This window comes from Cygnus atratus, chromosome 2 (assembly GCF_013377495.2).
Source record: "Cygnus atratus isolate AKBS03 ecotype Queensland, Australia chromosome 2, CAtr_DNAZoo_HiC_assembly, whole genome shotgun sequence".
NCBI classification, from domain to species: domain Eukaryota; kingdom Metazoa; phylum Chordata; class Aves; order Anseriformes; family Anatidae; genus Cygnus; species Cygnus atratus.
The window spans coordinates 30193059-30211919 of NC_066363.1; the positions used below are offsets into that span (position 1 = coordinate 30193059).

General features: G+C 35.3%; 1 protein-coding gene across 5 annotated transcripts in view; it reads right to left on the bottom strand.

Annotated features, from left to right (window-relative positions):
* DGKB (diacylglycerol kinase beta) overlaps positions 1–18861 on the bottom strand; it is a 347040-nt gene that overhangs the window by 65412 nt on the left and 262767 nt on the right. For all 5 annotated transcript variants that reach the window (XM_050709163.1, XM_050709165.1, XM_050709164.1 and 2 more), the window contains one exon: positions 14530–14725. In XM_050709163.1, coding sequence (XP_050565120.1) covers positions 14530–14725 — 196 coding nt within the window. The remainder of the gene's footprint in view (positions 1–14529; positions 14726–18861) is intronic.

Consider the following 18861-nt stretch of genomic DNA (forward strand, 5'->3'; position numbering starts at 1 on the left):
CATTACTTTTTATGGAAATATTAGGTTGACTCCTAGTTTGATCTTACTTTGAAATACAACTTACTGCAAAGTAACGTGTACACTGCCATTCTCTATTAGTATTTACACTCAGATAGAGCTTAAGTATGCTTCAGAAAGTTTTACAAACCTGGACACATAAAGACAAAGAGATTGACTGCATTACAGTGATATTTGAACTGAGTTGATCCTCACTACATAAAAGGGTCTCTAGAAGGAGAATATTCAAAAATAAACATCATGGGTATCTTCATGAGTTGATATCTAAAATGAATAGCTCTATATGTTTTGATAAATGAGTGGCAATTTTATAACTGAAAAGCATTGTCAGTATATATGAGACTAACCACACAGATTTTCACCTGTAGAAAGCGAATTTCAAAAATTGCTTCAGACAGAGTGAGATTAATCAACTCTATCACCCCCAAATTAATTATACAGCAATTATTTTTTGATGTTTTAAATGTCTTCTGATTATGTCTTACTCAGTAATTCTCAAAGTGTCTACATCTTAATATGATTTCCGATCTTATAACAAAAATTGCTGATTGTTTCTTACTAGCATAACTTTTTCATGCTCTAAAGACTTAATCATCCATATTATCAGTTCTTAGGTAATGGTTCTAAACATCCCCAAACTGGCAAAGAATATCTGAATAAACTTATTTAAAAGCTTGAGACACGAGTAGTGTTTTCCACACAGCCTAGAGCAAAAGGCCACCTATGGGAGACTTTTGACTACTTGTAGAAGGTCATTTAAGTATGAAGCCATTTGCACTCCAGGGAGCTTATTATGATTATTATTACAAGTTTGTAAGCCTCTTGGAAAGCAGAGGCTCTAAACTTTTAGGCAAATTCTTGGAATAAAATAAAATTGAAATTAAAACAGCCATGAGGTAAAAGGTCAATAAGCAGAAATAAAAAGAAGTTAGAAGGAAAATTACATTCTCAAGTATATCTAGAGTCCAGATAAATGGAGGAGGAGCTTTCTAGAAGACACTGTGGGCTTCAGAACACACCTAAGTTCAATTGCCTCTAACTGGATTTAAATGTAAACTTAAAATTCAACATGTGCCTCCACATTGATCGTCAGTGGGTTAACCAAGTCTGTACGAGAACTGATGAACATACTGTTTTAAGTCTATAAACTTAACAGAGATGAAATGAAAAGCCATGAATGTAGACCAGAAAAAGTGATGAGATAATCAATTCCAGAGCACTATTTGTCAGTTGAGGTGGAAGTTCCACTAAGGTTTCACATGGCAGTGTTGCTTTTGCACGTGGATGGGAATACTGAAGTTCTTTCAAGAAGACAGGTCCTCAGCAGAGAACTTCAAGTGAATGGTAGGAGCCTCTGGGATAGGACTGTTGAGTCAGCTAAGACTATCATAAACTGAATAAGAAATATGAAAATAAAACAAATGACAGACTGACTGCCTGAATTAGGGTGACACACAATCAAAATGAGATTGCACTTCTTAACCTTGCATTCAGGAACCAAACCCTTAGATTTTAGGGAACAAACTTTAGGTTGTAAATTCTTAGACTCTTTAGACTGTAAGTACTAGACAAGCCCCTGAACAACCCGATATAATTAGACCTGCTTTGAGCACAGAGGGTTGGTCTATTTAACCTTTAGAGGTCCCTTCCAACCTAAATTATCCTTTGATTCTTCAAACAGGAAACATCCATTTGATCTGTGTTTATAAAATGTCTAGTGTCTGAGACCTTTGGGTGTTACCACAGAACACATACATAATAGTCACTAACTGCCAATTTATTGATAAGTTTCATGTAATGTAATACAAGGAATGGTTTGGTCAGCCTCAGATTATTTATTGGGTTATAAGAAGGCTTCCCCCTCTCCCGATATCATTGCTTTTCCTGTACTCAATAGTATAGTAGACCTGCAAAAGAAAAAGATCATCAAAATGATGCTAATGGTACACAGACATCATTTGTGATTTATTACAAATCCGTGGCTACTCTACTCCATATTTTAAAGAGGCTTTATTACTGGTTGGCAGCTGAAACCACTGCAAAACCTTTGTGATAGCATGGGAAGAACTTATTTAACTAGCAAACAGTCTTTATTAGAAAATAATGCACCCAGAAGGTGTGCATTTCTGAGTTCCATTGAGGATGTGCAAACCAGAAAAATAAAATTCAACTCAATCACAAAATTTTACCACTTCTGTAATGTTAACAAATATTAAAAATTATTTTAAGTGTAAATGACTGAAAACTCATAAGGAGGATGATGGGACAATTCCTGAGACTTGCACAGCAGGCCTTTAAAATTGTTCAGTTTGCCTCTTGCAGATTTCTGCAGCCTGGAATGTATTGCCAAGGGGACACAAAGCCGATACAGTAGCTTTAAGCTGTGCATTCTCAATATCATGGAAAGAAGCACAGCTAGAAATTTTCTCCCCTGCAGGAACCACCCACTGGGGCTATAGATAGGTAGCACAATTTAGTGCCATCAGAGATCACAATTTATATAGTAAATGGCAAAATCTGTACCTACTTGGACTTTACAATTAAGCATATACCTCTGCTTTACTGTTATTTTTCTTATGTCCAATTTCATGGACTTCTGATGATAATAAAAAAACCCTCCCACTGACACGTATGAAAGATGAGCAGTGTGTGTGTAGCCCTGTTGCCTGGAAATAGTAGGTCCAGAAATAGTTGGTGCTAAACTTTAAATAAAATTATAGAACTCTTTCAGCCTTTCTACTCTCACTGTGTAAATGCGAAAGTATTGTAAATCTTGTTGACAGTTATTGCCATATCCATTGGCACACAGTCAGCAGCAGTTTGAAAAGTGTTGTGCAGCATAGCTAGTGCCCATTACCTGTCTCCCTATATTTTCTTACAATTTATTTTCACCCCAGCAGGCAGCACCTCACAATGCCATTAATTTGTTGGGCAGCTCACACTTTCCAATACAGCCTACTTTACAATGTGCTCTTATAAACAACCTGGTGGTTTACTGGCAATGCTTAGCAGTGTCAGGAGGGATACTACAATTTAAAGGCAGCAGGTAAAAATGAAACAGGTCACTGACATGACATCGTCTGACTGAATATCCCCTCCTTTAATTTGACTTATCATCAGCACAAGCGAACAAAATCACCAGAATTACACTTGGTCTCTGTAAATATGTGATTGAAACAATACTACCACAGTGCTTTTTATAGGTGTGGTTGCACACATGCTTTTGCTATACAATATTTTGCTATACCATATTCCCTAGCAAAACATGGGTGCTTAGATGAAAGGGGGGTGGGGGAACAACAACAACAACAAATCTCTGCTTCCAATGTAATTAGTCAGTAGTAAAATACTTGCATGATTCCAATATATACACATTTAGTTTTAAGTATATTTGAATGCTTTGCTCAACTCAACCCTTTGCGAATCAAGAGGAAAAAAGAAAAAAAAAAGAAAAAAGAAAAAACAAAACCAACACCAATAACACAGAACCAATACAGAGGATTTTGTTTTTTAAATACAGCAAACTGAATCTGACTTTTTTTTTGCTCTAATATATGCTTCCTTTCCACATCCCTCTTTCTTTCTCATACACAAACACTACTTTTCTCTTGTAAATTCAAATTCTACCTCCAGTGAGTAATACAAGTGTATATACAAGCAATCTGTGGTCTTACCCGATTCTTCATATCACCGATATTTTAGAATATTCTACTTTTTTTTTTTTAAGTAATATTAATGTGTACATTAACTGAAGCTGTCTCTCCTGTTGTTACTCAAAATTAAATTGCTGTCAATACAACACCTTTTGCAAACACTCAAGGAATGTGAAATTTTCTAGTAACAAGTAATAGAACACTAGAATGTATCAGAGGATATGATTACGTGTTACAGCAGTCAGAAATGATAGGGTATTATACTTTCATTTCTGTATCTTTAATCTAAAGATTTAGGCACCTGGGGCAGGGTTAAATGAACAAGCAATTTGAGTAACATGCTATCAGACATTCCTAGGGAATACTGGTCTGCCATTAAACAAATTGAATATTGCAGAATGATTATTGCAGCTTTTTGTACTAAGGTCAAAACACAAAAACATATGTTTGGCATCAGAAAATATTACTGAAAATCTAAACCATAAATGCATAAATCTGGTCACATCTAGGATTGTTGAGGGAGATAGCAATCACCCACAACATTCAGAAAGCCTGGAAGGGTTAAAACCGTTTCAGTCTTAAATTTAACCAACCTTTCTAATTCATTTTTATCATTTTCCATGTGCTTGTAATGTTTTCTAATAACAGACCAATTCCTTAACTCACACAGGAATCTAAATTACAATAATCATATGCATTCCATTCCCCAAGAAAGGAAACACCTGTTGTAGTTAGTTAATTGCTGACTTTTTGTAAGCTTTAGTAAGAACAGCAACATTTACAAAACTTCAGATGCAGAAAAACACATGAATTATAAAATTGATATGAAACTCAAAAACTATGTTGAGACAGTAACAGATGTTTTCACTTTCTTAATTAAAGAAAAACTCTGTATCAAAGTACCATAATAGAAGATTTTTATAACTAAGTTGGGGGCTAGTTTCTGTTCTCAGACAGGTTTAACACTTCTGCATTAAGTGTTAAACATGCTACATATGAGAAAAATATGAGAATTTAATGTTTTGTAAAAAATAAAAAGTATGTGAGCATAAATCAATATACAATGTAGAAGATATATCCAACAAAAAATCTTAAAAAAAAATAGTACGTTTGTTAAGGAAGCGTAGCTGACGTAGAGGAAAAGGCATTTATTTATGTGATTACAAAGTCTAAAATGTCAATTAAACATATGTTTTTGAATATATCTATACACACACACACACATTTTTTTTCCTCTGAAACTTGTTATTTTTTCCTCGTGCACATTCAGAGATACGGAACATATGAAATTCTGCCCTGAGCTATGGCACGTTATTACTCCCTCATATAAATCTCACAATTTCAGTGGAATTACCCCAAAAAGGATTTATGGCCCAATGCTCATGTAGAAATACTCACATTTTAAGGATAGCACAGTGAACTTTAAATAACAATTACTTGTCTTCTACGTTAGTAAACCGAGTTCTAGACTCACCACACCATGCTACTGCCACTCTTCTGTGTGAACTGCCAAAGCACAGTAGCAAAGCTATGGTCAGAGAAAAGACCAGAATGAAGAAACAATAGAGTTCAAGAAAAGCAAAGCTGAGCTTCTCCTTTTGTGCATAAATGAACTAATTATTATAGACCTTTACATCCTGCAATGTGTATTTTAAAGCAAAAGTCAAGTCTTTACACAAACACCAGTAAATCTGTAGCCTCCAGCACTGAAAGCAGAGGGAAAAGAAAACAAACAAAAACCTTGCATAAGCTGATCAGCTTTGCTATAATGAAAATGATATGTATCATCTTATGCCATTTGGTATTTCATTCACATCCCTTATCATTTACCACATCTTCACTAATAACATGGCTGCCTCACAGGTAAGTATTCATTTACCTGGGTAAATAAGGTACAAGAGTCATTAAGGGCTCCCAGCAAAGCAGAGTTACTGTGTCTGTTGTGGAAGAGATCACACTAGCCTTCTACAGACACCTGTGCTGAGGTAAGATATAGGCCCTGCACAATGTGTTTTTAAGGAAATATCCCTTGTTCCAGGTAAGGTAGACACAGCCCAAATTTACTTTGGATGCTGCAGCATGCATTATAGAGGGACCTGAACTGCTCCAAGGTGCTGGATGAAGACTCTTCCTAAGAAACTTAGACCCATCAGCAAGATTATGTTTTTATTGTTTAGCAGCAAAGGAAAGTCCCAGCAGAATACTGCATTAATGCTGCTGGTACAGAACTTGGCTTGATAGTTTGCATGCTATATTATGGTGGGTGTACCCTACAATAATGAGTAACTTCCTACTTTTTGGTTGGTACCTAACATGCTATGCTTCCCACCTTCACTTAGTTCTCTGTACAAACCAATTTACTTGGTCTTTTTTTTTTTTTTTAATACAATAGCTAGAGTTAATTTCACCTACTGCATTTAAAGTCATAAGAGTTATATGTGTAAATCCCTGTACTTAGAGATAAGATAGTCCTTTATGCCATTTTAATCAATCTTTGTCATGGGTATGTTACTTAATAGCTCTGTCTTCCTATAGAAAATGAGCAACTTAAGGGAAATGAAACTTTTCAAAGATACATTTTCCTTCTGGCAGTCTATGAAATACACCATAATTATCCTCTTTTGATGAATAACGTTTGAAAGAAAATGAACATTCTGTGCACCAAAAGGTATAATACAATGACAATCTCAATTGCCTTGTAAATAAAAGGAAATTGTTTTTCTACTATGATCTATATTGCACAGAAACCTATATACATGCTTGATAAATATAAAACCAAATCAGACTATCAATCTATTTTTCAAGGTCCTACTACTTCCTTCTAACAATAAAAATCAGTATTTCACAGCAACTAGGAATGGTATTTATATTTCTAAAAGATTCAAAGTGTGTTATGAATTATGGACTCCATCCCCTAGGCTGATTGGTGTACTTGCATGAATAAGGCTCTTTCTGAATACAGCACCTTGTGAGTAATAAAGGTATACAGAAGAAAAGAAGGTATCCTAAAGCTCTGCTGCTGTGGGGGAGGAAGAAAGAGGAGAAAAGCCTTTTTTATTGGCATAATCAAAATGTGAGTCCAGTAGTACATTGCCTTATTAGGAGAACTCTGCTATCTTTAATATTATGGTAAAGTGAATGTTTGACTTTCAGATCTTACAAACAAATGGGTACAATGCACAATTTAAGTAAATGGATAGGACAAAGTGCCATTTGTCCCTTCCTGATAGCTGGATCTGTTGTGCCAGTATATGTGTTCAAGCTGTAAAAGAGAGGAGCTAAATCCACAGAGTCATCAGTAGCTAATATGTTGAAAAGGTATTTGAATACAAACTTACCCCTCAGATAGTCAGAAAAAATCCAAGTTCTCAGTTAGGAAAATTACTTCTCTACTGAGAAGACCCTCTACGTGCACTTCCCAGAGCCAATACTTTGTCATGTTAAGTAGCTCAGCACCTTTCTCACTTCTACGCTATGTCTAAACTCCCAAACCATTGCTTAAAGGAAAAGACTATAAGTAGGAATTTGGTAATGTGGAAAAACAGTGACATTTTTTTTCCCTCATTATTATTATATTCATGTATCCACAGAAATAAAATATTGCTAAACAGTGGAAATACTGCAATATGAAGCACTCTGCTCCACAACTATTAGAGGAACTGCCAAAAAATGGAAACTATTGTATCAGTGGAAACAACTTAGAGTTGCGTCCTGACTTTTGCAAAGCTGCAGGTCCTGGGTTTACAGGAACAGATGATTCCATGTGAGCAAATTGGCAAAGGTTCCTTGCCCTCGTTGGCTTTGGGGAGATTGCAAATTCAATGATCACCACCTCCTACACCGATGAACTACCCCAAGCAGCTGCTTTCGGTGGGACAGCAGTTCCCAGTAGCTATTAAATTCTCACTGGAGACATGGAGCAAGATGCCTGATGTGGTGGCCAATTGCTGCTACTCTGCTGATAAAAGAGGCAATGCACAATGACTGAGTGCCACAACACAAGTGCACACAAAGGAAATAGGATATTCAGTGAGCCATTCAATTTTTTTTTAAAAGGTGACAAAATAATGCAGCCCAAACTAAAAAAGGGGAAACATATAACTCCACTGAATGTTACTCCGCTTCCCAACATTGCCTATGCTATATTCCCCAAACAGGTACTTCCCCAGCTCAAGTGCCCAACACCTGGAAGCTATACTGCAACAAGAATTTGCATATACACTGGAAAGACAGATATTCTGCCATGGTCCTTTCCGTACAATGAACTAGTGACTATAGCATTCATTAAAGATGTGGGCCACTTTAGCATTGTATCCAGAAAAGAGAACATGGTTCTACTCATCTAAAACAAACAACAAAACCAGTTTGAATTTAGATATGTATTTCAAAGTGTTTAATGTTTGAAAAAATATCTGGATTAGAAGGGTTATCTTATTTATATTTAAGGGATTTCTCTGTCTTCCTAGTTTTCTAGGACAGAAAATAATGTGCCAAAAACCTTGAAAAATGATGCTATTTTCAGAGCAATTAGGGAAGATTTAGGAAGAAATGAAAATTTGAAAATTTCATACAAGGATAATTTTGTGTTATTTTCCAAGCAAAGAAATTGAGGTATATCCCTAAATGAAGTGGATGTGTGAATGAAACATTCAAAGCATTTTAGATTCATGTAACTTTATAACTCATCATATGTACGTTTCCTAAATTTTCACACTAGGAATAAGTTCCACGAGTTTTATAGTACTTTACATTTAAATAATACTGGATTATTCTCCAGAATTTCATACACTTATTGCTTTGACTTAATGTTTTATACGTGTGTCATCAGTGATTAGTTCCATTTAAATAAGCATACTAGCATGCATATGGATACTCCTTCCATTTTACCTTTTCTGGGACCTGAAGATTACCTACCATAATTCTTCTAAACTGTACCTATTTTACTGCTTAAGAAACTTGTTTCCTTCTTCTTTTTTTTTTTTTTCCCCTGATGTCTGTGTCAGACAACTTGTAGGTCTTATTGGGTTGCTTTCATTAGGAAGAGAACACCAATGTTAGATTTTCTTTCTTCATACTTTTTTCTTACTGTTACAGACAAAAGAGCATTTCCCTTAAATATAGGAAGACAGAAGAGACAGAAGGCAGTCTCTTTGCTTAGCTAACAGTTTTATAGTCAGAATTCAGCTGAAAAAGCTGTCTTCCTCTTCACTTTTCCTAAGAAATGCCTCAACAGATTTTCTATTACTCTGTTCAGTGTTTTCCCTTTTCTCAGGTTCACTGTTCTTTTTCTACTATCCTTCACAGAAATATAAACCCTTACATATATTACCCAGAAAGGTATTTCCAGCATATACGCCTTACTTGTATCTTTGCTTTGGAAGCATATATATACACCTCAGCTTGTGTACAGACTCTTCTTGCAAAAGGACTGTAACTGTTTGGCAAGCTGTCTAATGATTTTTGAGCCTAGCCCACAACAGTGTGCATTACTAATTATTTCATTTGTTGTTTAACTGATTTAGTCACTGGTTTTCATTGGGTAGGCATATTTCTGCTTGCTGGAATTATGAATATCAAATGTATTACCTCAAGTTGTTGAATGGATTTTTTTTTTATAAACTTAAGGTATTTTGCTCGTTTGCCTTTTTATTTTCCTTTCTTTAAAGTAACACAAATAACCTACAACACTGGTTACTAAAATTGGTAGAGCTGGATTATATCAATAATATTTGTATTCTTCGAGTTTTGTACGTATATGCACAAAAATACCTACTTAGGATTGTCAAGACAGCAAGTAATTAAATGATTCTATTTAGATGCTCTGTCTAAACAACATTACTTCTCTAAGTTCAATAGGCTTTCGTGGACCAGGTCAGAAACAGCTATATTTAGTTATTTTTCCATGGTGATAATGTGTCGATATGTATCAATTTATCAGTGTGTGATAAACTGCCTAAACAAGATACAAAATTAGAGAGATAAGGTAATCTAGCCATTACATTATCTGTAGCTTTCTATAATTGCAATCTTATACATGTCTTGTACCATACCATAAATAACCTAAACTTCTACTGATACTGAACTCACACTGTACGCTGAACTGGAACACAGTTTCTAACTTCTCCAATATAATTCAATCATATTTAGAGATCTCACAACTCGTAATAGTTAGGAAATTATAAACAGCAAGGAGAAATCACATGGCCAAAGCATATTTTTTGAAAGACCTCCAGAAATGTAATTAATGTGCTAGCCCACAAAGCTGACAAATTGGCTTTAGAATTCTTGTTAAAAATCCCTTACCTATATGAAAATTTGGGATAGGATGTTTTCCTTCCCCTGTAGAATGGAAATTGATACCTAATGGAAAAAGGTATTTTCTCCTTTTCCACTGTGTATGGATGTTTTGAAGTGTTCTGAGGCCTTCACGCCCTCTGTACGTCCCCTGTTTTTGACTGTAGAATAATATGTATACAGACAGTTCACTATATCTAAAATTTTTGCATTTCCATTCAGAAATTCATAATGCAGTTATTAACCAAGATTTCCACATAGAATTACGGAATCATATTGGTAAGCATGGTATATGGCTAGGTGCTGTGACATGAATGCACACTGTGTTGAAATGGTATAGAAGTCTGGGACGTTGCTGAGCAATAGCTCACTGAAGCTCTTTTAACAAGCTGTGCAGATCAACTTGTTCACTACTTGGTTAAGTATCAGTGTGCCTGGCGATGTACAAAATAAATAAGAAGGAAGTATTGTACTGAAATATTTATAGTCTAAAGGTTTCAACCATTAATAGTTCATAAATGCTTCCTTCAGGAATGAATCCATCAAGGTGACTGAAACTACTCTTGTGAAAATAAGTTACATAGATGTTTGCAATGAAGTCTTTAGAGATTTTGTTGTTTAGCCCCAGTAGGCAGCTCAGTACCACACAGCTGCTCGCTCACTCTCCCCAGGTGGGATGGAGGAGATAATTGGAAAGGTGAAGGTGTGAGAACTCATGGGCTGAGGTAAAGTCAGTTTACTAGGTAAAGCAAAAACTGTGCATGCAAGCAAAGAAAAACAAGTAGTTCATTTGTTGCTTCCCATCAGCAGGCAGGTGTTCAGCCACTCCCAGGAAAGCAGGGCTCATCATGTGTAATGTTTTCTTGGGAAGACAAACACCATCATTTCAAATATTTCACATCCCACCCACCCACACCCCATCCCTTCTCCTTCTTTCCTTCAGCTTTTATTGCTAAGCATACAACAGTATGGTATGGGATATCCCTTTGGTCAGTCTGGGTCAGCTGTCCTGGCTGTGTCCCCTCCCAGCTCCTTTAGCACCCCCAGCTCCTTGCTGGTAAGGCAGCACAAGAAGCAAAAAAAACCAACCAACCAACCAACCAACCAACCAAAAGGCTCTATGTAAGTTCTGCTCTGCAACAGCTAAAAACAATGGTGTGTTATCAACACAATTTTCATCAACAATCCAAAACACACCATTGTGTGAACCTCTACAAAGAAAATTAACTCTATCCCAGCCAAAATGATGACTGACTTTAAAAGAGATTGATGACCTTAAAAGATACTTCATTTCAGGGCAGGGCTCTAACTGAATTTCAGCAATGACAACAAAACAAAGCATAAAAACATTCTCCCTAAAGGAATCTGACTCCACTCAGCAAAATGTTTAAGAGAGAAATTTTCAAAAGAATAATTTCCCTTTCTCACAAAAGGCTTTAAAGTTCAATTTAGTGTGTCTGTGAGGAAGAAAATTTTGCTGTTTAACACCTAACATAAGTGACATATATTTTACAGAAGATATGTTTTCATGTTTCAACTTATGTTTTGGATGTCATTTCCAAACAGCAAGTAGCTTAGTTATTTATGTTTCTCAACTCATACTTTAGTTTATATGCAGTATGTTCATCTTTTTATAGAAGCAATTTTTGGCATTTTCAATATCTGTATACATTTACCCAAAATTCCTGTCCAAATACTGTTCAAGGATATTTCAAAGTTGTATCTAAAAACTGTATTTAAAAAAATTGATTTGGATAGATATATCATAGATATGTACATACTGGGTGATTTTAAAACAAAACAAAACACTGCAACTGTCAGATTCATAATGTCAAGGTTTTACAATCAAATCATCTACCTTCATGGACTGTCACATATCTGTAGTTATATATTTTTTCTGATACATTGAGTTTGTGCAATAGAAATGGTAATGAGAAATTAGTAAAATTAAATTAGATTATTTGAAGAAGAAGGAGAATAAAGAAGAAGAAGAAAGAAGAGGAAAAGAAGAAGAAGAAAAGAAGAAGATGAAGAAAGAAGAAGAAGAACCTAATTCTTTCCCTAACAACATTTGCAGAAAGACCCTCTATAGGCTGCATTTCTGGGTAGGAACTGAATTGAAAACTGTAGTATTTGCTTCCATTAACAAAGAATAGGATAATATTTAGTATTATTATAGCCTTAGCTAAGTAAGGTTTTCTTTCTAAAGAGTTATATGAAAACATATTTGTGCAATTAACTTATGTTTTTATACAAAAATATCAAAGCCAGTCAGCAGTTCAATAGAAATATATATGATATATATAGACACACACAAACCTATACACTACCAGTGCCAAATCTTGCTCTTTAGTGTATATGCATGAGACGAGCTGGGAATGTATTTAAGCAACACACATTTTAAATTGCTACATTTCAATATATCATTTTTCTGATTAAGGCTAATCAGGTTGTTTTCCAAACAGGTGACCATTTTATTAAAGCACAAAACTGTGGATTGAGTATGCAGAGGTAGATAATGGGAAGGCAAGGAAAATACAAGCCTTTTGGCTTCAATTGGCTACCTACACTTTAACAACAGTAAGTGGGGAAAAAAAAAAGAGGGGAGCAGGCTTAGAGAGAGATACATATCTGTATGATCATTTGGGGAAGGTAAGAAAAAAAAAAAAGATGTGGCAGAACTTTGATCATTTTTCCTGCAGTGATGACCATGCTGCATATACTTGGCTCACATTAAGTAACACATACAAGAGCAGAGGGAGGACAGCAGCAGGACCTTGCAAAGGTTCCTTCTTTAGAAGGTTTCAAAGTCTTCCCAGTTCAAAATGAAGTGCAACAAACAGGCCCAGTTGGGAAATCCTCTTTTAATCTTATTAAGCACTGAAATGCTACTGTAGATGTATACTACCCATGTATTCAGTGACAAGATATAGGTGTTCCAGCTTATAATTTTGAAAAGTCAACCTCTGCTTTGAAACTAGCCTTTGGGTGAAATCACTTCCATCCACAGCACATAGTTTCTACAGTAAGGTACTTAATGTTTGCATTATGAATACTTCTATAGATAATGTAGGATCTTCTAATCACTTTGATGTTTTAAAGTCTTTGATATTATTATTATTACTATTTTATTTTTTTCCTGTACAGGAAAATGCAAATACATAGCAACATCCTTCTAATATCAGCACCAAAAATAGTCATTAGTTTGAGATCACTGTTATTTATGTATTAAATACATACATAACCTCAACAGTTAAATAATAAATTGTTTCACTAGTTATCAAAAGGGTCAAGCGTCACATCTCCCTATGTTCAGAAACAACAGAAAAGAAAATATTTTTGTGAGTCCATTACCCATTAGTCTGCTTCCATCTCTTGAACACTGACAGAATACAGAGATAGTAGTGTACGAAGAAGCTTAGCAACTGGTAAGACTTCAGGTGACAATGTATTTGGTAAGTTACCTTGAGACACTGAGAACATATGAAATTGCTACAGCACAGAAAATTTTGGGTCCTAGTACCTATTGCAGCCGCAAAGCCATAAAAAACTTTGTTCCTCAACTTTTGTTATCCAGGTAAATTAGCTGGATTAAAACCACACCACATATTAAGATATAACTAATGATTTAAAAAAATATTGCTGATAAAATACAAAAAATAGGATATCCAAAACTAGTAAAAGGACCATAGTAACATCAGACAGTTAAGGTCCTGACATTTATTAAGTCTGTGGATGCTGGAACCACTGAAGCAGGAGATATTATTTCCATAGAATAAAAAGTAAAGAAAGGAAATTAAAAAAAGTTTTTGAAGTCTGGTCTGCTTATCCCTTGCTGTGAACAGAAAATTTTAAAGTCACCACAACTTGTGATATATAACGATGTGTTAAAACACCTAGTATTCAGATTCTGTGAAGTAGAATAAATATTACTATTTACTGTAAGGATTTGTTGGAAGTTATGATTATAATAAAATTTAAGGAACAAATTCTCCTAATCACCAGGAAAGTAATGAGTCCTGAAGAAAGGAGCATGCCCATACAAACAAGCTACATCATATACAATGAAGGATTGCACACAGCATCACAATATGGTAACATAAAATATATAGGCAGTTTTGTCTTGTTATCCTAAAGTAATTTTCCACAGCCTCAGGAAAAGTTTGTTAGAAGCAGGCCATGATTATTCCCAAGTTTTACGCACACTGACATTTATAAGCATTTAAAATGCTAAGTAAGCATTTTCTTACTCCCCAAAACTCCAGGTACGTCTAGACCGAATATGACAGTAGCAAACAGTGCCACATGGTGTGCTTAGTCTGCTTAACAGGTAACATCCCATCTAAAAAAAAGCAGGTTTGCAAGTACATAGATTGTAATCGTCAGCATGTCTCTTTATGCCTTTTTACACTTTGCCAGTGCTTCCCATCAGAAAAGCTAAATGCAGAAAAGAAGTAGCTAAGAGCTGTCTATCTTTTGTCTTGACAAGAGGCAATGCAAGGGCAATTATAGAACTGAGTTGACTGTATGGAGCCAGGTAGCCTATATTAATCTGTAAGCTTACCTTGGCATACAAATTTCAGTTCCTTGGCATCTGTGACAGTGGTTCTTTTATCTGACCTCTTCTTTTCTGTCCGACGATGGCTACGTCTTTTCTTTGTCTCTCCCCAAAGATTTGATCCACCGTGCATGCTTGGGATGTTCAGAATAGCAATTCCTTCCAGAGAAATATTGATTAAGTCTAGCTGAATTCCATCACACTGATTAGCAAGGAAAAAAAAAAAAAACAGAAACAAACAAAAAACAACAAAGGGTTGGGGGTGGGGGTAGAAAGAGAGCAGTAAAAGAGAAAGAAAAATCAGAATGTTCTACCTATCACTCCAGCTATTAGCAGACAAACATTTATACTGTAAAAATCACTACAGCAATAACTGCTAGTTTTTTTTTTTGTTTCCTGTTCCAGATAAATTGTCTGACTTACAATTTTGCAATGATATTTGCTGTTATAACACCTGAGTCCCTTCCACATGAAACTGAAGTCCCTGAATACAAGGCATACACAGTTTTATGGAAAAGGGTCTAAGAGGGTCCCTGATAGCACAGAACACCATGCAGATATTAGTTTCAATCCAAAGGTTCAACTGGCACATTAGTATAGAGCTATGCCTGACTAATAACTCATACTAAGAGGTAAGATTATTAAAGTGCTGACGCAGGTACAGCATTTCTTATCATAGGACCTCCATCAGCAATAGTTATTATGCTAGTTCTCTGAAACATGCATCATTGCCAAAGGAAAACATGGCCATTTTTAGGAGCGTCATTGAGGGATTTTCACTGTTTTGTATATCATGTTCTTGAGGCTTTTCAATATTTCTTTCACATTTAGGCAAAAGAGGGATATGGGGCCAAAGAAGAGGTATCAGTGATCAGAGCTTTCCAAGACTCACTAGATGCACTCCTGCTTTCAACAGCAACACTGGACACTGACAAAAATTTTATAGATATATAGTAATTTGTTAAATTATGGCTTTAAGTTAAAAGGACCATTAAAGGGACCATAATTTTCATTTGCAGGAAAACTATTCAGGGACCTTAGTTTATAAGCCTGTTGAGCAACAAACTGCAGTGTGTTCTCAGGGGGCAGAAGCCTACATTTGCAAGCACAGTTTGCCTGACATACACAAGACATACCTAGCCTTCAGTGACTACAACTTATTCAGGCAAAACTCTCCTCCCCACCCACATTCTCTTAGGATCTGGGCAAGCTCCTCATGCATAGAAAATGTAGCAAAATACTGAAGAACCTCCACAGAATTAAAAAGACCCAACTTCAGGGTACTTCAGTTGAACCTGTGCATGTAAGCCAAAGTTCCCAGGACTGGTACATAAACTTGCACCTTAGCTGAAGGTAGATTAGCTTCATGCCTCACAACATAGCTAGAGTACACAGACATCCTGGTGAGTTACATATACCTTGTTGTGTACTGCAGTATATTTTACAAACATCAGATCCTACTTCTGCAATGCTCTGCAAGCCAGTAGGGGGTCCAGTCATGCATTTAAAATCGATTAAGGGTCTTATTTTGTAATTCCAATACGTAATAATCAGGAAGAAAACTGGAAAAATAATTAACCATGCTTCAGTAACAGTCCACTGACATCTTGCAGCTTGATGCTCTGTGGGTCACTGGCACTTTGTCCTCTTTTTATCTAAACTTTTATCACAGCTTTTAAGGAGTGCAGAACTCAAAAAAAGCTGTGCATAATTATTCGTTTACCCTAAAACTTTCCCAGAACACAAAACAGAACTGTATTATAATGCATACTCTGCATCTTAATGTTGTCAATCTGGAGAGTGAACAATTTTGACATTAAGGTTTCCATTTCATATTTGCTCTTTAAGAACCTGTGTATTACATACATACAGGGAAACCTTTTAAGTGAAAAGACATATCTGTAAGTTAGCAGATGTAGCAACAACTACAATTGAAAGTGCAACTTTTTAATCAGACTTTTCTGGCAATAAAAATGTCATGGGCCTTCACAATAATTTTGGAAGCAAATTCATGTTTTTGCCCATATTTTATATGTATTAAATATTGAGACGATTAATTTTACTAAAAATTCTTCTCATGTATATGCTCACTTACTCCTATACATTCTAGATAAACAGATATTAATTTCATAATTAAAAGTAATCTTGTGTAAATACCCTGCAGGCCTCAATGAATCAAACACATACTGTGTGTCAGGCCTCCCACTGTCTTCAAGTGGAATGTACTGGCTGGATAATTAGATAGTACATATTTTTTAACCTTATTTGCATGCATATTATATCTTTTGCACACTGTCAAGCAGCAGTAACAACAAAAGTCAGATTACCACAGGGAATTCCCACAAAGAAGTCTTCATTCCTTATAATTTGCAGCCTAAATTAAAATAATTTGATCTTTGACAAGGATGAAATGTCAAGCAGAAGGGGGTCCTCTACAAGCCACGGCCTGTGGCTTCTGAAATCTGCCTAATTTATGTCAGTCACTTCTTAATACATATTTAAGTATTACACGAGAAAGATGATAAATATGCAATCTGACACCTTTGGTATTTCCCTGCTGTTAATTTATAAAGGTCTGGCGTCCCCCAAACTGACTGGAATTATTTAAATAAAAGAAGATCTGTGAAATAGGATGGCTGAGGGTCTGGCTTCCATTTTCACTCAATATTGAACACAGCAGGTAGTACACTAAGACAATTATTTGACTAGGCCTCTGAATCCCACAGTGGTGAGGAACTTTCTGAATTAGCAAAAGGAGGATTTCTTTTGTTCGCACAAAGTTTGCACGACAGGTAGCTCTGCATTGTCCTAACACATTCATATGCTACAACAACAAAACTAGATGTGTTCTGCTCCTCTCCTTTCCTTTTTTTTTTTCCCCATATAGAGCAATAATAAAGCAATGATACTGCTAAAAATAAAAGCATACTTTCAAATACAGAGTATGCCTACTAGATTTAAAATAAACATTAGTGTTCCTACTTTTTTTTTTTTTGTGCTTGACTTCAGTCCCTATTCTGACATTTCTGACATTATCTTCTACACTTCATTCATTACACCAAAATTTCCAGATCATCCCTCTGTGGAGAACACATCCATGTAACCAAGTACAACATTATGCAAGACTACATAATCATTTAAGCTCCTCTCTACCACCTATTAATATCAGGTGGTATAAGCAGGCTTCCTCTGCTCACATGATGCTTTTGCAACAGTTATGTACCATGACAACCCCATTTACACTGGATCTGTGCCTAGTCTCATTACATATCTTTCACATATTTCCTTCCTTCCTTCCTTCCTTTTTCTCTTCTTTCCTTTTTTTTTTCTCTTCCTTCCTCCCTTCCTCCCTTCCACCCTTCCTTCGTTCTGGTGGAAATAATGTATAAGTGCTCTAAACTGTAAAGTCTTAAGCTTCATTTATTGACACATTATTATTTAAAAAATAATTATTATTTTTTTTCCTTTAGAACCTGGTTCTCTTGTCAAATTTTGGATCACAATTTGGAAATAAAACCATCTCTTATTCTGAATAATGTTTTAGTATATGCTACTTTCTTGGGTTACCAAAGAGATGACGTTTCATGTATCCTCAATACAGATTTTAGTTATAAGAATTTAGTGTTAAAACACTAAACAGAATAAACAGAATAAAAACAGAATAAAAAATACAGAACTTAAAAGAAATGACTGTATATCAGGAAAGCCAAACTTAATTACATTAGAAATCAAATATATGGTTGAATAAATATTTGCCCACAGAATGTTTGATCGCTTTCTCCTAGCTCAGAGATATAGATCCTTAATCTTCATGGATTTTGTTCATTCAAAATTTGGCTGTAGAGAAAGTGCATTCTTTGTGGACTGTGTTCAGACTGAAATAGGTAATCATACACCAAGCTCTCATTTACAGCAACATCCCCAAGCAAGGGGCAGCAGGTTAAAAAAAAAAAAAAAGAAAAAAGAAAAAAGAAGATGAAAACAGCACAACTCCCAAGTGTTTACACCATACAATGAGAAATATTAGATACAACCATACTGGTTAAGCATTGTTCATTTAAATGTAATTTACTTGTAGTAATATCTGTAAATAACTACCTCCTAATAATTCTTGTGTAAATATTTTGGAAACTATTTCCCCTATGATTTTTGTTCCTAATTGTAGGAATAATGAGAATGGACAGGATAGAGGAAGTGAATACTAACAAACATGTCTTATATACTAACAATGTAATATTCTATTGGTAATAACAGTGTTACTAATATGAATTGGTAATAATTATAAAACTGGTATCAGCAGCATCATGAACTTGTATGCATATTTGTTTACTTTTGGAT